This window comes from Nelusetta ayraudi, unplaced genomic scaffold, assembly GCF_046127955.1.
Source record: "Nelusetta ayraudi isolate G7.1 ecotype Tasmania unplaced genomic scaffold, CSIRO-AGI_Nayr_v1 ptg000031l, whole genome shotgun sequence".
Classification (NCBI taxonomy): domain Eukaryota; kingdom Metazoa; phylum Chordata; class Actinopteri; order Tetraodontiformes; family Monacanthidae; genus Nelusetta; species Nelusetta ayraudi.
The window spans coordinates 217,538-242,974 of record NW_027466081.1 but is presented as its reverse complement, the minus strand read 5'-3'; the positions used below and the strand labels follow the sequence as shown (position 1 = coordinate 242,974).

At 44.3% G+C, this 25,437-nt stretch overlaps 1 protein-coding gene across 11 annotated transcripts in view; it reads left to right on the top strand.

The window, feature by feature from the left end:
* Window positions 1-25,237, top strand: part of tns1b (tensin 1b) — a 147,366-nt gene extending 122,129 nt beyond the window's left edge. For 8 of the 11 annotated variants that reach the window (XM_076030704.1, XM_076030700.1, XM_076030707.1 and 5 more), the window contains 16 exons: window positions 8,154-9,635; window positions 12,224-12,414; window positions 12,537-12,675; window positions 15,508-15,603; window positions 16,567-16,747; window positions 17,362-18,404; window positions 18,864-18,950; window positions 19,444-19,572; window positions 19,802-19,894; window positions 20,654-20,731; window positions 20,984-21,052; window positions 21,308-21,334; window positions 21,858-22,026; window positions 22,493-22,561; window positions 22,722-22,751; window positions 23,802-25,237. In XM_076030704.1, the coding sequence (XP_075886819.1) occupies window positions 8,154-9,635; window positions 12,224-12,414; window positions 12,537-12,675; window positions 15,508-15,603; window positions 16,567-16,747; window positions 17,362-18,404; window positions 18,864-18,950; window positions 19,444-19,572; window positions 19,802-19,894; window positions 20,654-20,731; window positions 20,984-21,052; window positions 21,308-21,334; window positions 21,858-22,026; window positions 22,493-22,561; window positions 22,722-22,751; window positions 23,802-23,940 (4,022 nt within the window). In that variant the 3' untranslated portion in view covers window positions 23,941-25,237. The remainder of the gene's footprint in view (window positions 1-8,153; window positions 9,636-12,223; window positions 12,415-12,536; window positions 12,676-15,507; window positions 15,604-16,566; window positions 16,748-17,361; window positions 18,405-18,863; window positions 18,951-19,443; window positions 19,573-19,801; window positions 19,895-20,653; window positions 20,732-20,983; window positions 21,053-21,307; window positions 21,335-21,857; window positions 22,027-22,492; window positions 22,562-22,721; window positions 22,752-23,801) is intronic. The other 3 variants (XM_076030702.1, XM_076030711.1, XM_076030705.1) reach the window with 2 other exon arrangements.
* The last annotated feature ends 200 nt before the right edge of the window (window positions 25,238-25,437 follow it).

The window sequence follows — 25,437 nt, the reverse complement described above, 5'->3', positions numbered from 1 at the left end:
AGAGAAGGAGGAGGAGAGACGGAGAATGTCACTGTGGGCTTGTGCTGCTGGTGCCGCTGGTGCCGCCGCTGTAGTCTGTCGTCAGTCAGGTGGTGAGTTAACGTCCTTCGATTTAGCCTCCTGAAGCTGCGGCGGCGGCTCGTTGAAGTGCTCTGTGCGCCTGTGATTTGTGCTCGTGAAGCGGGAGGGAGACGCCGGACAGATCCCTCGGCTGTTCTGCCGGATGACATGTGAGTAGGAGCTTCAGCGCCGTGGACGTGAAGATTTGCAGCAAAATTTTTCAAAAAAAAAAGACGCGTTGGTGTTTATTTATGTGACACTGTTATCCCGACTCCTGGCCACTGGCTCTGGTTTGTTAACTCCTCTTTACTGTTGAACCCAAACGATGAAATTGTGTCCTCCTTTACTGTTTACTTGGCAAATGCAAGAGACAACATTTCAGTGTGTTTCACGCAACTTACCTGGTTCTCGTGGTTGAGCTTCTGAAAAACACTGCTTGTGTTTTCCCGCTTCTAGATTCAGATGTGAGAATAGGATCAGTCCAGAAAAAAAATGAAACACGTGTTTAAATGAGGTGTGATTACTTGGAAGTAACACTTATTTAAAAAAAAAACAAACAAAACAAAGGAAAATCCTCCTTAAAACATGTATTTTCCTGATCCAACTCTTGTCAGCTATGGCGATGCTACGTCCAATGAGTATAGCAACCAAATGCATGTATCAGCTGAAGTTTGCCGCCCATTCAGGCTGATGTGTGTCTTTCTCTCCTGCCTCCGAGTGCCTTAACGCGTCGAACAGAGCTGAATATTTTGACCATGTGTTTTTGACCTCCGTTGTTGGCCACAAAATACTTGCTGCTGCTGCTGCTGCTGCTGCGCGCAGTCAACTTTAAATCTTAAGTGTCGGGGTTGCCAGCTACGGCTGTGGGTGGAGTGTCGGGGGATGAGGGGGGGGGGGGCGCAGGGGAGTTACATAATGTTGGTGGGGATGGTAGTTGATGCAATAGAATGATTTCATCGCCGAGGCTGCGAGTGCGTCCCAGCCTTTGACTCGGATTCAAATGTCCTCTGATCAGAGTTTGTTCCAGAGAAAGAAGCTCACCGATGGCGACTCCGAGATGCAACCAGCACTTATTTCTAAGAGACGGACATGCGCTCAGGATGGATTATTAAGAGTAATTTTTCTCCTCTTAAACAATGCTTTTAATATTGCCTCAGTTATTTAATGGCCCCCTAAAAAACAGATGATTCTTGTCATTAAGAAGCTACAACGATGATTTCGTCTCTCCTCTTCTCTTCTCTTCTCTTCTCTTCTCTTCTCTTCTCTTCTCGCTCTTTTGCTAATGAAATATGGCAACGAAAGTCTGTGTTGCATTGTTGCGTTTAGTTGGCAGAGGAGTCAGGTGGAATCTGTGCACCAAACCAACAGCAGTTACAACGATCTACCATGACACACCACGAGCCCAATAGCGCGGGTTTTCATTAAAGGCTGGCTTTTTTTTTTTGCTACCGTTCTCAGTTGTTACAGAACCCATGCATCCATTTTCACAAATTAAGTTAAAATGAAGCAATAACTTCTTTGTTGTCGTCGCTGTTGCCGTTGTTCCGTGACTTCTGCTGACCCGAGCGTTAGTACATCCGACACCTCTCAACAAACCTTCCCCCCCTTGATGATAAGGCGTGACCTCATCCAATGAAAGACATTGTCAGGCTGCTGGCAAAGACGTCGCAGTGATGAAGCGTCTGATACTTTGTGTTGGCAACAGGGATTACATATCACTATCGCAGTCCGGTCTTTCACTGCGGGGAGGATTCGCACTGCTTTGGCGTCAAACTTTTCTCGGGTCTCATTGCGTAACAGCGGCGATGAAAAAGTTAATGACCTTCAAGGACGCGACAAAAAAAAAAAAAAAGAGAGACGGAGAGAGAGAGAGAGAGAATAAGCGCCTTGTTTGGTGTCGAGGAGTTTCTGCCTCGCAGGCCGCGACGCGCTGATTTTTGGTTAGCGTTTATTGAAGGGGATTCATTTCGGCTTTGGACATTGCGCAAGTATGATGTCACTCGACTCTCTGGATGTTGTTGACACTTTAGTGTCCTGACGTATCGTAAAAAAAAAATCTAAAGAGGAGTTATCTGGCGTCCAGTGATGCGCCAGAATGAGCATGCGGTCTGTTGCCCTGTTACCCAACCTGAGGCTGTTGACGGCTGACCAGGTCTGAAAACCCGTTCATTGCATTTCTCCATTTCTCTTATCCCCGATGCACTTCCACTGTACAGGGAATCAGTTAGAAACCAACAAAAACAATTTTCTCAATAATTTACCCCAAGAAAGTTATTTGACCATCTATCTATCTATCTATCTATCTATCTATCTATCCATCCATCCATCCATCCATCTATCTAGCAGGCTGTTGTGATTTTCTCCAGGTTTTATCCCCCCCCCCAGACCCTTTAACTGTAAGATGTAAGATGATGAAGAATGAAATAAATACGAGAGAAGTGTTTTTTTTTTTTGTTTTTTTAATCCATTGGGCGACACTGTCTTGTTCTAGACTTGCTATTAGCCCTGGCAAATTCCTCTACATGGTTCACTCGTCCCATTAAATAGGCCGCTACTGGTGGCTAAACTTGGGGAAAAGGCTTTTCAGCCTGAACAAGAGCGCTGTTGGTCGGGTGCGACAGGAAATCGCAACTAACTGAATTTGAGGACACAAAGTGTTTTGTTTTGTTTTGTTTCGAAAACTTTGTTTCGCTCAACTGCGCGGTTGTCATGTCGCGGGGCTAATTTGTACCAGGTGTTCCCAGCAAACATGTCACTGAACAAATAAGAGGGTACCTCGGTCGGGTCAGGGCCTTTAATTAAATTAATGTCTCTCACGGTTTGTTCGGGGCACTTTTTGGGGAATCAGGTGACAGGAACTTCACCTAAAGCGATGCTCTTTGTTCCCGCTGCTCTGTCACAAGAAAACCCAAGGAAGCTTCTCTTCTCTTGTGAAGCCAGTGGCTCAGCTCTCCACTTAGAGACTTTTCTCGCCATGCTCCAGAAACTTTTTTTTTTTTTTTTTTTTTTTTTTTTTGTCTCCGATCAATGTAGAGCATGCTTCATCTTGCCCTATCATCAGGGCACTAAAAGGAAGACGCACACAGCAGCAGTCAATATTGTGCCAAATTCCCGCCATTATCTTTTCTTCTTCTTTTCCTTGATCCCAGTGAGTTTGCACTCAGGGACATTCAACTGGGAGCCTTTCATGCATATTTAATAGCTGCGCAGAAAGTGGCCATTAGGTTGGACGTTGTCTCTGGACTTAAAAAGGACTTGGCAAAATTTCAGGGTGATGGAGTTTGGCGAGATCGGACCCCTTTCAAAGCCGTCAGCAGAAACTCAGCAAGTCGCTTCTGTGACTCGACTGTTTCTTTCAAAACTGACTTCAACGTATGGATTTCCAGCAGCCTTTACAGCGGCAGGACCGTGACGCCGAGCAGTTTCGCAAGCACATTCTGTTTTAGCTGATTGCATTTTGCTGTTTGTGCTCCCTGTTTTTCCGCACATATTCCCCCCCCCCTCTGTGTTATCCCGTCTCCTGCTTCCCACCATCAGATTCTCAGGACTTGATTACCTTTTGTTCAAAACCATATGAAGCAAAGGGAAGCGATTTTCCATTCGAGTTGCATGGAGGTGACACTGGCTTTCAATTTTTGCTGTTGAAACACACAATCTACACATTTTCTTCTCAGTTTTCCATCTTAAAGATTAGTTTGGATTCATGGCTTCTGGTCCACTTTGTTTGTCATAACAAACATGACAATTGACATGAGCAACAATTCAAGATAATCTCTGAATGGTTTCAAAAATCAGTTATTCTGAAACAAAATGTATCTCATTCTCAGATTGAATTGTTTGCCACTTCCATGTAGTCACATTTCGCTGTGTTGCCAAATCAATAATGCACTCAGCGTTATTGACACACCCTCAGACAATCACGTTCAGCTCAGGTTCTTTTTTTAACTCTTCGGCAGCCTTGACCAAAAATATCTTTTTTTTAATTCTTGTCGAGGTGTTTGTGTGTCAGTCGACACCGGACAGAGAGGCTCCCTGAAAATGTCTCATTGTGTCTTTTGTACAGTGTCCCGATTGTGGGCACCAGAAATGTACCTCTGACACACACACACACACACACACACACACACACACTAGTCTAGCACATGGTGTTTGTCTATCTAGACCGGAGGGGAGACGCGCTATTTCCGCTGTTAAGGGGGATTTGTTGCCGTGAGGGTCAGAGCTCGTAGTTCAAAGGTCAAGAGGTCACGCCTTTGCGCCATCTGGTCGACTTTAACTCAAAATGTCAGCGGCGACTTCGGCCTGCCGCTCCGGCAGGGCGCAGTCCATTTTTCGCCGGTGCAAATTCGATATGTACGATGTATTTCGTTGGCCCATGAACGTTTCGCCTTTAACGGACGCACGCGGACGAATAATTTGTTGCGACGATTGTGATGGGCTGCAAATTGCTCGTCGGCTCCTTTTTTTTTTGGGGGGGGGGGGGAACAGAATGACAAAACAACAACATTGGCCGGTCCAGACTAGTTAGACATGGATGACTCTCCCCCTGCTGCTCGATAATTAGTCACGGCGATGGGGGTCAGAATCGCCGACATTCTTCCCTGACTAATGTGCTCGGGATCACACAGCGAGCGTGCACCCCCCGGGGAGCCTGTAGACACAGTGTAAAACATCACACACACACACACACACATGCAGTGTCGGACCAGCGTCAGAGGTTATTTGCGGGGGACTTCGCTCACGGCCGTTCCGGACGGTAGCGGACATGGCGTTGCGCACAGATGCTTGTCTCGTACATAAATAGTCGCGCGCACGGTAAAAAAAAAAAAAAAAAGTGTCACCGGCCTAAAGCGGTGGATTAGATTTCCCGCCGTACAAATGGGGATTCTGTGCATCGCTCGTCAGTCACGTCAACTCTTAAGTGAGCACACGAGCTCGTTAAAGAGGCCCCGGCCAATTTTGGCTTTCATTTGATGGAACCGGAGTGTTTTTTTTTTTTTGGTTGTCTTTTTTTTTTTTTTTTTTGCGCAGCACATGACATGGCCATACGCATCGAGGATGAATTCGGGGGAATTGAAATGGAAATACGAGAGCGTGACATAAAGAGGGTGCGTTGATATCCGGAGCTCAGACTGCTTAAATCTGAGTGACGTCCGTGTTGAAATCAGAAGGAAATTGCCAAAGTGGTTATTTGAATGTTTTTTGCATAATGGTTCCTTACGAGGGCAGTAATAATATAATATAATATAATATAATAGTGCCATTGTTTATGACATTCCTTTAATGGCAGAGTTGCACATAGTCCGTTACAGTTGGTACAGAGTCACCAACCAGTTTTAACTGCAGCTTCCTTTCAGCCAACAAGCAATTTGAAGTCAACCAAACATTTAACAGCCGAAGTGTGTCTTGCCAATTTATAGTCGGAGACAGTCGGAGACGCGCACGTACACGCTATCGCCTGGCAATATCTAATACGCGACGTGGTAACAGCACCAAATTGAAAACACCAGGTGACGTTGTGAACAGTTTGTTCCAAATGCTAACGCGAAAATAAATGGAAGCGTTGTGTGAGCACGGTCATAGGAGGAAAAGAACTAAAAATAAACCAACTCCAGGTGAACTTCAGAAAAGTCTTGTCTGTATTTATCTTCAAAAAAAAAAAAAAAAGTCTAATCTCATCAGCAGCTGCTGATTGAACGGTTTTTTTTTTTTGGTTTTTTTTTATCTTCTTCGCCGGGCTTTTCTGTTTTCTCCATCTGTGTGCAGCAGCAGCAGGGCGGAGTTTTTTTCCTCATGATTCTGAGCTGCGCTTGTTAAACGAGTGCCTTTGGACAAAGTCGCTCTTTCCATTACATGAGTGTTTTGGACGCCGTGTGGATGAAGGAGGGGTATCTCTGCATATGCGTGTGTTAAAAAAAAAAAAAAATGACTCACTGTAATAAATGTCTGTATCTGGTTGTCCATTTTTTTCAGTTCATTAAACATTATGTTTAGTGCCAAAGTAAAAGTTTTCCTTTATTTTACGTACACAGTGGGGGTGGGGGGTGAGGGGGGGCGAGGGGGGGGGTTGGGAATGGAGGAGCTGGAGCTGCTATTACCGCACTGTGGCAAACACTGTGTACAAGGTGGAGGAATGTTAAAGGGGGGCGCCTGGTGTCACACCATCCCAAGTCCACACTGTGGATTTAAAGCCCCCTCCCCGCTGCAGCCACCATCGCGCAGGCTGTTTTGACAGTCCTCCCACTCGTGCACACATAGCAGGGGCAGCCCTGAGACAAGTAGCCAGCGCGGCGGAGAGATCAGCCGCAGTGCTATCTGTCCGCGGCCAAAAGCAGCTCCCTCTTATCCAGTTTGTCCCACTCGGGGGCCAGTGGGGCGGAATTTAAATCGGGACCCAGTCTGCCGCGTTCGCAGGTAGGAGAGCCTGTTCACGCACCTATTCATTCGTCTGGTGTTACTCATTGGCTTTTTTGTTTTTTTTTGTTTTTTTTTCATGCTGGCCTGCTCTCACTGTGCACGTTTGGCCGCAGAGCAGAGTCGCAGAAAAGTTGTGAAATGAGGAAAGTCAGCCGAGCTCTTCTTTGACATCTCATGCCCATGTTTATCTTTAATGTTTCAAGTTTAAAGTGTATAAGCCCATGTGACCGGAGAGCAATAACTCCAGCGATGACTTCATCAAGCAGTGTTATGGTTTTAGTAGCTAACGGATAACTTTGTTTGAGAGAGAAAATCGTACCGCACAGCAGTTCCTAAAACCAGCGCGGCTTGACAAGCGCAAGCCGCTGTTGTGTGCCGTTCCCTTGGCACGTTTCCCCGGACCGGCCGAGGAGACCGTGCAGCATTCAGCCTGTGTCCGCCCACCTAGCGCCACTACAGAGCTGCGTATTCACCGAGGCCGCGATGTGGATGTCTATAAGTTACAGAGACACAGACGGCTCCTTTGTGCGTCCCCTTTCCCAGCTGTAGATCTGATTTGGGCGCCTATTCATGGGGGGACCTAAGTGGACAAGGAGAGGAAGAATTATCTGACACGGCATCCCTCCTTTGCACCCCCCGTGGTGCACGTGACCACACAACTTGTCAGCGGTGCGAGCGTACGACGCAGTTTGCGGCGCAAAATACTCACAAATCAACGTCTTTCGGGGGGGGACAGTAAAGTCTGCCTAATGCAACACACGTGCCTGCTGCAGACTTCAGTTTCATGCTTGACATTTTCAGTTTCCAGCAACTACTAAACTTTTTTTTTTTTCTCTTCAATGAGACCCATTTTCCATATTCCAGCGATGAGTTCATGCCTCTGACCGGGCTTCCCGCTTGGTCTTTGCTGGACTTTGGGTGTGGCCAAACGTGAATATGCACATTGACAAAATGTGTCTGTTCTCACGCGTGGGTCCTCAGTCGTCCATGCCATTGTGGCCTGAGTTGCAAGGCTGGGTTCAGAGTTCAGAGAAGAAATCAGTGACAAGAAATCTTTAATGTACAACTCATTGCTAAGTGTGTTCTTTCGGCGGTTTTTGGGGCGATAGTACTCCGGTTTCCATCAGGTGACACAAATGAATATAACAGGCTCAAGTGCAAGGCTGGCTCCAGTTCCTTCATGGTTTTTTCCACAGTCAATGCCACAAACCCCGCTCATTTCCTGTGGCTGGTAGGATAGGCGGTCTGCAGCCAAAGTTTAGTATAACTGCAGTTGTTTCAGCAATGCAGTAATAATCTCTTGAGTCCAGTGGAGTATTTTTTTAAAACTCATATTTGCCACCTTTTGATCAGTGTCATCATGGCAAATCCCTTTTCTGCCATTAGCAAGGAAAAATGATCAATAAAGTCCTAAAAAATAGTGTTCATTGTTTGCCAAGGAGCCGATAAAATCGGCACCAACGACATTTTTGAACCAACTGTATCGAAAACGAATAACAGAAGCTCTGACTCAGGCATTGACAACCATCCCGGACCAAAGGGGAGGTTTATGGATATAGAGATGAAAGAGGACATGAAGTTAGTTAGTTGCCTCATAAGCTACGACTGTGAAAATGAAGCGATGGCTTTTTGAGTGAGCCTAAATTCTAAATTCTATCTTTGCTTTTTCTTTGTAGAAGTCATCCATACTCAAGGACCTCTGGACGGTAGTCTCTACGCCAAAGTTCGCAAAAAGGATTCCATTGACGCAACGGTCACAGCCAATGGACTTCCACCCGCGGCCGCTGAACATGTCCTGCCGGCGGTTGACCATGCCTTGTCAGTGAGCAGCGACTCTGGAAACTCCACCGCCTCCATCAAAACTGACCGAACGGACGATGCCACAGCAGCCCCTCTGACTTCGGCCGTGATCCAGGCACACGCTCCCGTGCGCGAGGAGCTGTCGCTGGTCCACCAGCACGTCCCGCCCGCTCCGCAACCGATCAGTCCCCAAGAGAAACAGGAGCTGGAACAGCTGCTGAGTGGCCTCGAGGGCCCGATGCATCGCCAGGGCTACCTATCCACGCCGACGTCCGCGGCCGGCGGCATGCTGCACTTGGTCCCTGCCCAAGTCCACGTCAACGGACACGGCGCCATTGACAGAGAGACGGACATCTTAGATGACGAGCTGCCAACCAGCCAAGAGGGCAACAGTGTGGACAGTTTAGGGACGTTCTCCTCCACCGAGGGTCGCGCTACACCAGCTGATCTGTATTACCAGCCTGAGCCCATAATCAACGGTCAGGATCACATCCCCTATCTGGAGCGAAGTGTCCCAGAGAAACCTCTCGAAACAATTCAGCAACAGCTCCACAAATCCAACAAACCTGTCTCCCTGGCCCATAAGGAGTCGAGCCCGTCTTCGGGAAACTACATGGCTACTCAAAATGGCAGCCTGCACTTCCCTCATCAGTTTAATGCTGGCCCGAGCTCGCTACCGCAAGCCCCTGCCCGCACTACCAGTAGCAGGGACGCCGTCCAGCGTGGCCTCAACATTTGGCAGCAGTTCGGTGTACCAGAGGAGCCAGTAACTGAGGGTGTCACCTTCAGTCCACCCTCTTCGGTCGCAATGGTTCCCAGCCACAGCCAAAGTCTCCCCCAGTTCCCCATTCGCCACAGTGCCTCCCAGCAAGAAATTGAACAATCCATCGAAACCCTCAACTTGCTCATGATGGATCTGGGCAATGGCAGAGGTCATCCTGCTGCCACAAAGTTCCAGAGTTCCCCGCTGTCTGAGAACAACGTCGTGGTGACCACGCAGCCGTCCTTCACCCAGAGCCAAACAAGGCCCGCCTACCAACCTGATGGGAATGTTCACGCCAACTTTCCTTCGGTTCAGATGTCGCCCGGTAAAGCTTGCGTGCCAGAAGGGTTTCAGGCACCTGAAAGTTGCCCGTCGGAAAGAGCTGGGTCGAGTCTTTCCTTCCAAGCATCTCCAGCTAGCGTCGATCACATCTATCAAACGCCTGCCAACTGCTACCAATCAAGGATACCACCCCAGCCTGTTGAGATCGGGCCAGCAGGAAGCAGTATTGCCGCGTCAGCATCCTCCCACCCAAGGAACGGCGAGCCAGACGAGGTCTTCAACGTGGAGGGTCTGGTGGCCCAGAGAGTGGCAGGTAAGATGACTTTGTTGCACTAATGTTTTGACACAGTGGCAATTAAAAGAAAAATTCTTAACTTTTTAAACAACGATTTTTGTTGTAGCAACACTTTCAAAACTCTAAAAAAAAAAAAAAAAACAATTTAAAGGATTTGAAGATGATACAAGTAAAAGTGTTTTACAGAAAATGAAAATACACAAGTGATTAAATGAGATGTCAAAACTCCCATTTAGGCCATTATTTTTGCAACCAACAAATGGCAAGACAGCCACCATTTCGCTGAAATGCTGTTCTACTGTTTTGTTTATTGTTGGATTTTTGTTCAAATATCGTGCGCGACCTCTTTGGTTTTCCCAGCTGCTGAATATTTACCATGCAGTGATGTTCATGCAATCAGTCCGCAGTTTAAATGGCTTCTCTTCAAAACACTGCCCTCTTCTCATTTCCCGAATGTCATCAGTTTCCTCTGCGCAAGCTCTGACAGGAAGTGTCCACTTCCATCCAGCTGGTTTACAGTCCCAGCATAAGATCATCAAATCAAATTTGCTGGGAAAACAAAAAAGATGAGCGAGTCAGCATTTAGCAGTGTGATTAGCTCAGGTTGTAAACGCTCGACCAAGGTTCTCTGTTCGCAACAGAAAATCCGAAGAACGCAATTTCCTCTCCTTTTCTGTTTTCACGGGCGTTAACTTCATTCTCCTTTGCTGTTGTCATCACCTTTCCTCTTTTCTGAATATTCATGTCTTTACCCAGAGTACTCGGCTCGTGTCCAAAGCGTCATGCCCGGCATGACCTCTTCCCAGCCTGAGCACCGCCGTTCTCATTCCCTTTCTGGTTGGTTCTCACCTCCTGCCTGAAGGAACGCTTGGCAAAATCAGCCGTTCTATCGATTGCTCCTTCAGTTTTAGCTTCCAAGCCAGTTTTCCGTCTTGCAAATGAATGTGGAGGGCTTCGGTTTGCATTTGACTGCCCTTTTTTTTTTTTTTTTTTGATAACAACTTGACTTCTTTGGACCTAACGCATTGACTTTGAAGAGCTGCAGCATCGTTTTCAGACTAACCGCTTAAATCTCTCTTGTTCTCCCATAAAGTTTGTTCTGGCCTTTGGTCCTCCTCTATCTCATGTCCTTTACCTCATGCTCAGGGAATTAGATTAACTGTGGGGCAAACAAAAATCCCCAGCAGGATAACGCTAAAGTTTCACAAGAATGAGACAGGAGCCGCACAAAGGATGCTCTGTCCCTCGCCAGGAGAGTTCATGTCACAAGATCCATTTTGCCCACATCAGGGAACAATACCAAGGACAGGACACAGTAGCCTCATTGAAGTCTGCTTTTTTTTTTTTTCCACTCACTTTTTTTCACACACGCTGTTTTCAAGATATTTAAAGCACAAGAGAAGACACCGAGTCCGGTCGGAAGAGCCGGGCAGTCCAGTTGTAAATGTCACGAGAAGGCACAAGTGTTGGCGGAGCACAGAACTGGCTTGTCTGACAATTGGCAGCTGCCACTCCCGTCTTTTTTGTTGATTTTGTTGTTGTGTTTTTTTTTTCCTTTTTTCATGATATTACAAAAATATACAAGAATGGTTTTTGCCTCAGTTCAGCTCATTTTAGGAGCTCTGTATTGTTTGAGTAAGGTGTTTTTTTTTTTTTTTGTTGTTTTTTCTAATGTATAATAGCATTAAGCTAAGAGTATCAAGGTGTTTACTGTCAGAATCGGTTTGGATATTTGGTTCCACTCGTCCTGGACTGGTTCATGAAAGAGCAGCAGATAGAGTCCAGGTCTCAGTTAGCAAACCATTTAACTGAGTCATTCACTGAACTGGAATCATAATAGTATCATTATGCGTGTGTGTGTGTGTGTGTGTGTGTGTGTGTGTGTGTGTGTGTGTGCATAAACATACCCCACAGTCTCATTCCAAAGAAATGGGCGGCGATGAGCAATTTTAGCATTTATCTTTATTTTCCACATTTCCAATTAGTTTAAAGTTTTCTTTGTTTTTCATGATCTTATTGGCTTTCACCCATTTGCTTTGTCTGCCTCTCTCAACTGAAGTTGCATTAACTGAAATGGGCTGGGTTGCCACATCGAGCCTTAGCCCGATCCGACCCCAACACTCTGCACCGACCGGCCCTGTATTATTCACATGAGGAAGACGTCCCACTTAAAAACTAACCAGTGATTAATTATTGCTTCGACTCTTGACAATGCGTAAAGTTTTAAACGTCCACTTTTAGTAGCATTTTTTTTTTTTTTGCTTGACTTTTTCTTTTTCACTTTAAAATGTACATTTTGTTTGAAGTGATTTCGACGATGTATTTGTCTTAAAACGTTTTCCCATCCCCAAATTCTTGGTTAAATTCTCGGATATCTTAACTCATTCACTTGTATTTCATTGGTTTTGTATTGACCAGCCACTAACCACTCATTAACCGAGTGTGTCTGCATGCTAAATTCAAAGGTTTTGCAGCCTTCTTCTCTCCAACATGTGCGCGGTGTCTGCAGTGGTTGCTCAAAGAGCCGAGAAAAAATAAATAGATTAAAAAAAAAAAAAAATAGAACCTCCGGTCGAAGGCACTGACGTAAACACCCATTCGTGCAGGTGTGCAGGCCCGCGCGGCATCAGTGGAGGAGGCTGCGACGTTGCCCCGGCGTCGCGTCCCCAGCGAGAGCCAAGAACAGAAGGCCGACGACGACCCCTCCGCCGACGCCCCGGTGCGCTCGCCCGTCCGCTGTGTCTCTCCGGAGTTCGTCAGCGCCATCGCCATGAACCCCGGTGGGAGGCCCAAGGAGGTAGAGAAACGCCGTCATGTCGTCCAACTTGCATTCGCTTTTTTTTTTTTTTTTTTGTTTTTGGCCCTTCGGGCACGGTGGTGTATTTTTGCCCTGTCATGCCGTTGTTCTTGCCCCTGCAGAGACACATGCACAGCTACCGCGAGGCCTTCGAGGAGATGGACGGCAGCGCCGCCAGCCCGACACCCACAGTTGGTGGTGAGGCGTTTCCCCAAACCCCTGCATTTCCCATTTCGCCGCAAACCCCTTACTTCAACCTGTGTAAGTTCTCCTCGTGGCTGACCGAGGGCTTTGTGGAGCTCAGACTTAGTGTCAATTCTAAAAGAAAAAAAAAAAAAAAAAAAATCCACTGTTTATCAAATTCTGACCAAGTATTGCATTTCATTTCTTTTGATATAATGATTCTTCTGTGTTACAAGTATAGCAAATTACTACATCGCGACAATATTGACTGGCAGTGAGGTTACTCAGCTCTTGTGAAATGAAGAAGATTAAAATGTGATAATAAATGATGGAAACGATCTCAGGCAGCAAGGATATTTTCCCCTAAACTTCAAAATGCCTCTTTAGAGTTTTGGCACCACACCCATAGTGATAAAATAAAATCCAATCCAATAAAAGCCTTTTCAGTTCAGCCCATGGGTGCATTTTAAATCCTCTTGCACAATTGATGACTGAACTAATGATTCAAGACTGAATCTTTAGCTTCATAAACAAATGACCTGGCCATTCAGTCAACACTCTGAAAGTCCGAGGTACAAAATAAGGTGTTTTTGTGAATAATTGTGACAGCTTTATGGACGTAACGGAAAGACGATGAAGCTGAAGTGACAAAAATAATGTTTCAGAAGTTTCTGCCCTAGAGAGAAAAGAGATGAAGACCCCACCAACCCTCACCCCCCCTCCCCCCACCAAAAAAAAAAAAAAAAACCCCAACAAATTCAAAAGAGTCTTATGCATCAGGTACTGCGTCAGCGGCCAACTTCATCAGTTACCTCATCGAGTATTTTTGCCTATCTCCCTCAGCACATACCCATTAAAGTTAGTCGTAAAATCACACCATATTTTTAGGACCGACTCTGCGCTCACCATCTCCCAAAGAGGGAGCGAGGCCGTATGCGGCGAGACGAGGCACAAACTGAACGTTGAGATCAACCAGTTGAACGTTAACTGGGGGAAAAAAAACAAAAAAAAAAGGAATTCAAGTTTGCCAAAAGAGTTGACTGCTATCAGTCAACACAAACCACTCTTGCAGTATTTGGCCTCACTAGGTGCATGGTTAAGCCGGTCAGTCATTGTACTCCCCCTGCCACATACACACACACACACACACACACACACGCACACACGCAGTGTCATTGTGCGACCACACTGTTGCAAGTGCAAAGAATTGATTTGGATTCTTTGGTAAGTGGATGATGCACGTTTCTCTATCAGAGGTCCACCATCCCACAAGGTCGGCCGGCAGACCCCTCCCCCGACCTGTCCCCCTCTCTCACCCTGTGTCACCCAGTGACCCCCTTGACCCCATCGCTCACCGTTGTTCTGCACCGGTTTTGTTGTGAAGTCAGCTGGAGAGCAGCAACTCACTGCGGACACCAAGAGTCACCACAGCTAGAGATGGCAGACTTGGCAGATGCCAATATGTTAAGAGAAGAAACCTCAGGTTATTGGTTTCTACAGCCGGTTATGCATCAGTATGTCTGCGAGTTGATCAGTGTAAAAAAAAACTGGAAATAAAAGATTACCAGTTTATTGAAGAGCTCTGAAATGTTTACAAATGATGACCAACGTTAAACCAACGTTCATAGAGCCGTGGCCGTACAAGGCAAAAAGAAAAAGGCCAAAAAAACAAAAAAAACAAAAAACAAACCCTCAGCGGTTTTCTTATCTGGTGTCTCAGCAGCTGCTGCTCTCCGTGTTGCAAATGTCACCTGCGTTTGAATTTGTGTTGCTGCCTTGTGTCACTGTGCCGCCCACACCCCTGCTTTGCCCTCCCCCAGGCGCTTTAAGAAAAAGTTATGTATCGCTCGGAGACATAGCTGTGCTAGCAACATGTGTTTTGTCATCACAAAAGGTTGCCTGGTCCTCCCTGTTGTTTTTAACGTGCCGGGAGGACGAAAAAGGAAAAACTGTAAAAAAAAAAAAAAAAAAAACTAAATTAAAAATAAATCAATTGAATTCGAGACTGAAGGTTTAGAAAGATTCCATCGTGACTGTCAATGCAGCTCACCTTCCCCTCTCTTGGTTAGTTTATCTTCCTTCATTGTGATTATAAAAGAAAGATCATTGAACCTTTTTGCGTGTGCAACATTGTAAACAGTTCCTGTGAACGCGCAAAGACACTGAGGGAGAAGCGTTTTCTCGGACTGGAAACCTCGGCGCAATCCCCAAAAAATATGGGTCCAGCTCAGCCAAAGCTCCGCTTTTCACGTCAGCTTGCGTTTTCACACCGACTTTTACTCCCGCGGGGCTGATCGACGCAGGCGGTGCGGCCGCCCCTCTGACGCATGGTCCTCCCTCCACCAAAGCATGAGCGCACCCCTCTGAACATGTGCCTCCAATGTGTGTTGTGATGTGGTTGTGATCTTGTGACAGCTGTTTTACTCGTGCGTAGTTAGTAATTAGTCAGTCCTAAAGGTTGCGTTTGAATGCACAGTTCATCATTAAGACAACAAATGTGTGTGTCTCCATCTTTGTTGCTTTGGAGAGCCTGATTTGTCGCGGAAGTGTCTCCCCTTCCTTCAGCACAACACAGTGTATTGTCTTTTTTATCAAGGCAATGTTGTTGTGAGCACTTCTATGCAGGTGCTATTTTATTGCAGTAGCACTGTGCAGATGTCTGTACTTATGCATTAATGATATGCTATAGCTAACTTATGTTACAGTTAATATGCAGCTGTGTAATCCCTTTTGAGCAGAACAAAACAACAATCAAGATGGATAAATCTGAGTTTTATGCTATGATGATAGCTACAGTTATGTTACCTGAGCTCAGTTTTCACCTTTAAAGCAGAATCAGCAGCTGTCAGGAACCCTGTTTAAAGCCTGTCTGTGATGCTGTATGCTGATGACTGGCTCATTCTTTTCCAGGTCGATCCCCTCCTGGTCTTGCCAAGACTCCATTGTCAGCTCTGGGCTTAAAGCCTCACAACCCAGCAGAGATCCTCCTGAATCAAACTGGCTCAGGTGAGTGTGAACACACATACAAGTGGAATCACAGCATTTGGTAGCAAGTGAGAAATGGAGGGATTTTCATTTCTTGTTATTTTTTTTTGTGTGTGTTTTAAAATGACTATATTCCCGGCCAACTGACGGTAGTTATGTTTGTGCCGAGTTAATCAATGAATCGTTTTCCTCTTGAACACAAAACTGGGTAAACAAATTTGTTAATGTTAAAAAAAAACAAACAAAAAAAAACAACTTGCTGCTTTTTATACAAGACCATACTCCAGATATAAAGGATATCGCACCAAACGTCACTTTCTACCTATTTTGTTTTGTTTCCTTAATTGTTTTTTGTGGATTATCTCCAATGTTGCACCACAGATGATGAGAGCAGTGAGTTTAGGGAAGGTAAGCACCATACACAGTGTCACGGTTCATTGTTACCAAGGTTCTCATATCCTCCACCTCATGTTATTTTAATTCATGTGCAGATGCAGTCAAATTCATGTTTCCATAAAAAAGCTAACAATAAAAGTTCATTTTCATTTCATTTGTTTTCCTTGACATTCCGGACATCCAGGAGGAGTCATTTTATTTTAAATGCTGTGCTGTTCTGTTCAGTTCAGGTTTGTAGAAAAGCCTGTGTCCAAGCCACTAGCATGCGCTTGACAAAGTTATGAACCTCTTTGCAGGCAAATTTACCATTAATGTCCTCTGAGTAGGCCCATCCCTTAGATTCAGCCGTGCTGCAGTGGCCTTACAATGTTGTCCAAATAGCTCATGTGACCATTCCACATTCTACTGTCAAACAAACATGTTGCCTTTGTTTGAGCAGGACCTGCAAGTCTTTAACTTCTCCTCATTCTCATCATTTTTTTATTCAAGAAAAGAAATGGTTGCTCTGATGCACACATTTTTATTTATTTATTTATTTATTTATTTTTTTAGCATAAATCAATTAAAAAACAAATGTCTTCCATACAGCACCGAGGACCTATGTTGAGTCTGTGGCAAGGTCAGCAGCTGGTGGTGGTGAGCAGCCCACTTCTTCTTGGAACGCCAGCCCACCGGGAGAGCCTTTTGGCCAGCGGAGGAGTCCGAGTCCAGCCTCTGACTCATTGAATCCACCCTTGTCTAGCAGCAGCCCCATCCACAGCTCACAAGGGTGAGTCAGGTCCACCTGTTTCCTCTTCTCTTCTCTGTCAACCAATAACTGTTGAAAATCCTCTCTACTGTTTCGGCTTTCTGAGGGGAGTACCCTTCATCTAAAAACAAAAAAAGACAAATCAAAACAAAAAACAACAATATATATTTTTATATATATAAATAAATTTGTTTATATATACATATATATATATATATGTATATATATATATATATATATATATATATATATATATACATATATATATATATATATATGTATATGTATATATATATAAATTTGTTTATATATAAATATATATATATATATATATATATATATATATATATATATATATATATATATATATATATATATATAATGTATACATAAGGACAACATAAGGGCTGTCAGTCGATTAAAATTTATGCCCCTTCATAGACCCGAAACAATCGCTGCACCGCCGATGAAAACCAGGCGTTAATTGCGCATTGCAGTTAAAAGGAGTTTGAATGCGTTATTAACACGTTATTAACGCATTAACTTCGACAGCCCTATATTCACTTTCTGAAATGATAAACTTTTTCACGACAGTCGCATTTTTTGAGATGTACCTGTATATGTTTCCCTCTTAGCGAACAACTCTTGGAGCACAGTATCAACACTCCGTCCCAACCCACTACTGATGTGAGCTTCCACTCCCGGCCTAAAGAGGGCGCCCACAATGCACCCATCTTACCTTCTCAAGCTCTCCACACCCCGAACTCTGCTTACCTTGACTCCAGCCCTCCAACCTCCGCCTACCGTGGCACAGCAGTCCCTCAACTTTCTTACCTTGGTCCCAGCGCCCCTGTAGTGGAATATGTGGTGACAGATCCCACACCTTTGGCCTCAAATCCCGTACACACGATGCCCATCCACGGAAGCCCTCATGCGAGTTACCGAACGGACATCCTCACCCACCCAAACTACAACCATATCCTCCAACAGCACCCCCACGCCAATCAGGACGGCCCAATGATGGCGCAGCAGAAACCACCAATGAATGGCTTTGACGCCGGCGTGTTGGGTCTCGGCGGCAGCCCCGTCCTCTGTCGCCGCCTCTCACAGGGAACTCAGGGAAGCCCCGTCCTCAGCAGGCAGGCGTCTTTGGGACAAGGGTCTCAGCAAAGTCCCGTCCTCAGCAGACAGCCATCCCTCGGCCAGCCAATACAGAGTAGCCCCGTGCTGGGTCGACAGCCGTCTATCGGCAACCCTCAAGGAAGTCCTATTATGGGCCACCACTCGTCTATGACGCAGGTTTCCCAAAGAAGCCCAACCTTGGACGTTCACCCCATGCACAGCGGTTACACAACCCCAGACGAGAGACACGGGAACCTGTCGCGGCAGAGCAGCTCCTCAGGCTACCAGGGACCGCCGACGCCCTGCTTCCCTGTTTCGCCAACGCCCTACCAGGACGAGAGAGTCATCGGAACGGGCGTAGGGTTCCGGCAGGGTAGCCCCGCCCCTGGTGTTCAGCCGCAGCTCCCGGAGAAACGGCGGATGTCGAGCGGCGACAGGCCCAACGGAGGGCTGTCGTACGGCACCCTCAACGGGAGGATCAGGTCCCCGGCGAGTGGGGGAAGCACTCCCAGCTACTTCCACACTCTCTCCGACTTCTCCAGGTTCAATACACTTGGTAAGGATGTCATTTGATTTGCACAACAAAACAAAAAAAACTTACACTGACTTACACTGTGGTTGACGGTGCATTAGTGCCATCAACCACATAGCAGACTGACTTGGGTAACCAACTTCAATGCTACTCTATGTTGTTGAATATTAACTAGCTTCCAAGCCTCTTAAGATGTGTCCTACAAGTAAAACAATCTTAAAAAAAAAAAAAAAAAAGGCATTAATATCTTCGCACAGGAAGCAAATACTCTACATTCTCTCAGACCAGCATAAAAGCACACTTCACTCGAGTAATGCCATTTAAGCCTTTAAGTATCCATCCTAAATGAGCGGCGTACTGTCTTGCACCAGTTGCATTGTACATCGTCAGACAGTCTATGTCACATATAAAGAACACACAATGTCCGTTACACTCTGCAAAGGCTCAAATGTGACCGTCATCACCTTTTTTTTTTCGCTGCAGACGGAAGCCCTGAAAGCAGGCTCAATGTCAAGTTTGTCCAAGATACGTCCAAGTTCTGGTACAAGCCAGACATCTCCAGGGACCAGGGTAAGACCAAATAACCTTGTGTGTTCATGTAGGCTACATGGATATACTGCATCTGTACTTTTGCTTGGTTCTTGGTACATTCTTGTTTTTTCATTGTACTTCCTCAACAGATTACTGCATAGCGAATAGACGCACGTGTATAGCCAGCTGTTGTAGTATTTATTACCAACGCTCCCTCTCTGATCTCTTTGTCCCTTACTAGTTTTCTGTTGTACTCTGCTGTCTGCACTGGTTTGCTAGCCGGAGTCAAAATGTGGTCTAGTTAATTAGTGAGAGCCGAAAGACCCACCAGTTCACAAGTTCTGTCTTTTTAACCTCACTTGTGAACCAATTGGGTCTATAATGCCCACTGATTGTGCTTCTGTAAGCCTTCTAGTACTTCCTGTTGAAGAGTCTCTGGCTTTGCTAAGTACTTAAAGGTGCTCATGAGTGGAACTGGTAAAAAAAAAAAAAAAAAATAGTGATAAATGAGTGGACGCCCATTGTTTTTCAGCTATTGGCCTGCTAAAAGAGAGGGATCCCGGTGCCTTTGTCATTCGGGACAGCCACTCTTTCCGAGGAGCCTACGGCTTAGCCATGAAGGTGGCCTCTCCTCCACCCACGGTGCATCAGAGCAAGAAGGGTAAGTGCAGCAGGGAAAAAACAAATCAAAGAAACGACGACATATGGAATCCCAGTAACACATCAGCGAGTTTGTAATCTTCACATAATGTGAAATATGAGAATATTTTATCATAAGGTGGACAGATTGAACAAAGGGACGTCAAAACAGATGGTTCGTCTACCTTAGTAATGAAGCACCGTCTCTGTGTTAATCAGCTGCTTTACTGTCAACGCTTCTCCTATTACAGGCGACCTCACCAACGAGCTGGTGAGGCACTTCCTGATTGAGAGCAGCCCCAAAGGAGTGAAGCTGAAGGGCTGTCCCAACGAGCCTTACTTTGGTAAGAGTGACCCTGCCAGCCGCGACCATCCCCCCCAAAATAGGGGGCGGGGGCGGGGGCTCAATCAAATGCTAAGCTACAAAATCTAAATATAAAATCCATGACCTCAAATCCTGCTGCAGTTATGGTATTTGACTGGCTTAATCTCCCTTCTAATTAGTCAGGAGGTCTGTCGGCCATGTGTGTATCTACTGGGAGATGCAACTCTCCACCTGCTCGCCTCTCGCCCACAACTTCAGTCTGTAATAATGATAAAATCTGTCAAGAGACTTGGAAAAAGAAACTGCCTATCAATCAATCAATTAATCTTTTATTTATAAAGTACATCCAGAGGCCTCTCAAAGTGTTTTACAAAATCAAAAAGAGAAGCCAACTGATCCTTTCGGAGCAAACGTGACGCGACAGTGGCCAGGGGAAAAAAAAAAAAAAAAAATCCCCAGTGGGAAGAAACCTGGAGCAGACCGCAACTCTGGAGGTCGGCCAGAGTCGCCAATGCAGTACAAAACATGCTGTGCTGTGCTTAATGTGATGCACAGCTTAAAGTGTGAGCCCATCAACGGGTCGACGAACAGAACTTGCAGCTTTTTTTTTCTTTTTTTTTTTCTTGAAATTAAATCATGTCCAATTGTGGGTTGAGGATCAATTTCTTCATCCATTTGCTTGAAGCTAAAAGTTGTCATCTTGTTGACTTAAGAACGCTATTTCCAGCAAGTAACAGGAGTGAATTTCTTCTGACTTTTTTTGTTGTCTCTCTGCCAGGCTGCCTGTCTGCCTTGGTTTACCAACACGCCATCACGCCACTGGCCCTGCCCTGCAAACTGCTCATCCCCACGGCAGGTCTGTCCCAACATTTGCTAGCTGTAAATGGTAGAGAGAGAAAAAAAATGATAAAGTTTTCAACTGAGTGTTAAATGTTAAAGTTTTTTTTTTTTTAACACAATCGGTAATCAGTTATTGTAAAATATGCACATAGTTCATATTGAATATTAGGCCCCGGGAGCTGCTTGAGAACGACATATCTGCAGCTAAGCCAACGTTTCTTCCCATGTCTCTCATTATTGCCTTTGTTGATTTGTGATTGGTTGTCAGATCTCGTCGAGGGAGCGCCGGAAGTCGCCACAGTGAATCCAATGGCTGAAAGGCTCAAGCAAGGAGCAGGTAAAAACATATGACGGTTAAATTAGCCAAAACGGGCTGCGTGTCATCTGACCACCAGGACTGGACAGACACTGTGACTATTTATCCCCCACTGGGAAATAAATGCAATCGAATCAAGCTACCGGGATTAGCCGCTTCGACGCTTGTCCAGCACTGGTCAGGCTGTTCAGGCTGTCATCAGCCAACAAATGATGTTTTCTGCATCGACTCTCTGTATTCCCTCATTCTGACAACGTGACGTCCTTGTTATCCCAGTGCAGAGGGCCCCTGCCGATTCACATGGTAAAAACCACTGTGCACTTTTGTTTGAGAAAAAAAAAAAAAAAAAAATCTTTAATCTGGAATGTGCACCTTTGTCTGTTTGTTGTGTGTCGCTGCGTGTCTTAACCTGCACAAGTGAGGAGGTGTGATTTCCTGGACCTGCAAATGCATTTTTTTTTTTTCTTAGGATTTGTTTTGTTAACTTGAATGTCCAGCTTTGTGCTTATAACAAGAAGAATGATTTTATTTGGAATGATTTGGAGGGATTTTTTTTTTATCCCCGGAGCTCTTTCGAACCCTGTCCACTCCCTCCGCCTCCCCCACTTTCACCTTCAAACCCGTTGCCCAATGCCAAGCTTTGCTCCAGACAGCATGGAAGAGAAAAAAAAAAAATGTGCATGTGCAAGACAAAATATGCTGTGCTAATGTTAAAATGTCAACCGCGGGACTCAATATGCGATGTTTGCGATTTAAATTCAAATTTCAGACTGAAGGTATTTTCTTTTCCCCCGCCATCTCACACGTCTGATGTTTTTCTTCCCAGCATGCAATGTGCTCTACATCAGCTCTGTAGAGATGGAGTCCCTGACGGGCCCTCAGGCCATCGCCAAGGCCATATCTGAGACACTGGCTGCAGCGGTGCCACCTACTGCCACCGCTGTGCACTTCAAGGTGTCCTCACAGGGCATCACGCTGACCGACAACCAGAGGAAGTAAGTTCGGATTTTCAGCATTTTGGCACCATACTGGTTGTGCTAGAAAAAAAACAAAAACAGAACTGGTTCAGACAGTTTCTTAGAACTAGCAAAGGGTTCAAAGTGATACAATATAAGATTAAAAAAAAATACAGCAGCCAAATAAACAGAAAGATTGAGACAGTTTCCTGGAATTAGCGATGGGTTACAAATAATAAGAAAATAAGACAATCTATATGGAAAATAAGCACAAACTGTACATGTTAACTAATTAGCCTTTTTTCATTTTTAAGTATTTGTTCCCATTCTTTATTATAAATAGTATTATATTAAAAAAAAAAGATAAGTGTAATATTACAACCTTTTAACGGAGCTAAAACTAAGCTAGCTAAAATAATTCATATTATTTATTGAATAATTCTAGTTTACCCGTCGATTGATTAATTACGTCATTGATAAACTAATTGATTGATTGATCCTTTAGGCTTTTCTTCCGACGACATTATCCTGGCAACACTGTCACATTCTGCGACACCGATCCTCAGGACAGGAAGTAAGTGAAAACAACAGAGTTCAGACTTGTTACTACTGCGCTGGGTTTTCGCATACTGCAGCCTGAAAAACACTGCAGCAAGCTTTGCACTTTTCAACGTCCCCTTGTCTCCAGAGTTAATAATAATTATTATGCACATTTCCCCCCAAAATTCTTCCAGGTGGAACAAGCCTGAAGGTGGCGCAGTGAGGTAAGTCAAACAAAACGTGCGACACTTTGGTGAATCTTGCAAACATATTTCAGAAGAAGAAGAAGAATCATTTATTGTTATTTTACACAAGACACAATAAAATTATTATTATCATTATCATTATTATCATTATTATTATTATTATTATTATTATTAATAATAAATTAAACTCTTAGTAGACGCACACGGGCCCCATACACAATGCATGGAGAGGTTTTCAAGGTGTGGGCCATGGAGCACAATGGGGTCGCACCTTTGCTCAAGGGCGCCTCGGCAGTGTCTTTGGAGGCAGACTAGCACCTCTCCAGCCACCTGCCCGCGATTCATACTTTTTGTCCAGGGTGGGACCTGAACTGGCAACCCCCTGGTATACTTTATAAATACTTTGTTACTTAACTTGAGTATTTCTTCTTCTGACAACTTTTTACTTTTACTCCCTACACAAATATCTGTACTTTCTACTTCTTACATTGGAAAAAACATGCTTGTTACTTTTGTGTTTAAAAGTGTTAAAAGTACTTCTTCCTTTTTGCCTAAACTGGAGCTATTTGAACTCTATTATATACTTTATATTAAAAAAAATGAATATTTTTTTTAGAAGGAGATTGTTTTGTAGTACATCGGATTTTTGGTCCCTCTGGTCAGTTGAGCCCAGATTATTATTTCATAACTTTTTTCATTTTTGCAAAATATAATCAATTAAATTAATTAAATCAATGAATGTATTGTTTCATTAATAGGAAAAAAAACTGTACTTTTCTACTTTTACTTGAGTAAAGGAGTTGAACCAGTACTTTTACTCTTACCAGAGTATTTTTTTTGTGTCCTTACTTGTAGTTAAGTAAAGAAAGCAAATACTTTTCCCACCTCTGTTAGTGTCCAAACTATTTTTGTTTTGATTGTGACAGAGGAAATTGTCCCATTGTGTTTGCAGTAATAGTTGTAAATAATTCAAAAAGTACATTGAACATTTTTAGTGGAAAACACTGCGATTTGCAGTAGGTGACGAGAGTGAATCCAAATGAAAACCCTTGCTCTCCTCCTCTCCAGGCTCTTTGGCTTTGTGGCTCGCAAGCAGGGAAGCACAACGGACAACGTCAGCCACCTCTTTGCCGAGCTGGAGCCCGAGCAGCCGGCCACCGCCATCGTCAACTTTGTCTCCAAGATGATCGGCTCGCAAAAACGATGAGAGGCTGACGAACCTGACGGCCCTGGCGCGCTTCCCCTCGCCCCCTCCTCCAACTTCTTTGGTTGCTTCTCGGCTACTTCCTGTTCTCGGCTGCCGCTCGTTTTCTTCTCGTTTTTTTTTTATTTTTGTTTCGTTTTTTGCTAAAACGTGCGCTACCAAAAGAGAGCGTGTGCGCTGTATTCCGCCAAGAGGGGCTGCTCCCGCGTGCATGTGATTATTTTTATTTTTTTTTTTTCAGTTTCTTTTCGTTTTTTTCCCGTGGACGGAATCCAGAATGGATCAGAGGAAGTGCAGGATGAGGGTGTGGTTTTTGTGTGTGACAGACAGGCGGGGCGGGAGAGCAGCTCCATCTCCTCGGCAGGGTTCTGCGTACAGGAAGAAAAAGTCAAGTTGTTGCGACGTTAGCAAGGGATTGAAAGTCTTATCGGGCTTTTGGACTGGTCAACCAAAGATTTCTTTGTTTTGTTTTTTTTTTTTTAAAGCGGTCAGGGCTCAGTGTCAGAGGGCTGAAGTATTATTTTGTATCATACTTAAATATGGCTGCTTAATCCAAAATACCAAACTCCTTCTCTGTATGTACTGATACTGTAGCCAAGCTCTGCAAGGTCACCGCCGCCACTCTGTAAATATTTTCGATTGCCTTTAAAGTCAAGGTTAATGGTGACATTTGGTGTCTGACATTCTTATCTGATGCAGAGGGGATTTTTTTTTGTTTGTTTGTTGTTGGTTTGGTTTGTTTTTTAAAGCAAAACATTTTTTTTGGTCGACTGTTTTCAAAATATGCAAAAAGAAAAGAAAAAAAAAAAAAAGAAAAAATCATAAACATCTCCAAACATGGTGTTATGTCCATTTTGGGGCTTATCGTAGGATGCAGGAGTATCACAAAAAAAAAAAAGAAAAAAAAAAGACAACATCCTACTTTTTCTTTTCTTCACTACGACTGTGATATCCCGGTTTTCCAGGCAGTCAGAGTGGAATCGCTGTGTGTGCATCACTTCTTGGCTTTTCTTTTGGCTAGACAGGCAAAGAGGACAAAACGTGTCTCCTGCTTGTCAACACGTAGCCGCACTTTTGACCCGCCGGCCGGCCGACTGACTGACCGACTTCAACTTCACTCCTCCGTTAGTTCCGTCAAGAGGAAGCAGCTGTTATTGGTGACAGCTGCGCAAAACTGGTGACACCCGCTACCCAAAAGTAAGCTATACTTATAAATAAACATATACATAAATAAATATATACACACACACACACACAAACAAATATATATATATATATATATATATATATATATATATATGTATATATATATATATATATATATATATATATATACATATATATATATATATATGTATATATATATATATATATATATGTACATATATATATATATATATATATATATATATATATATATATATATATATATATATATATATATATAAATATATATATATATATATATATATATACATATATATATAACTTTCAAGAGGT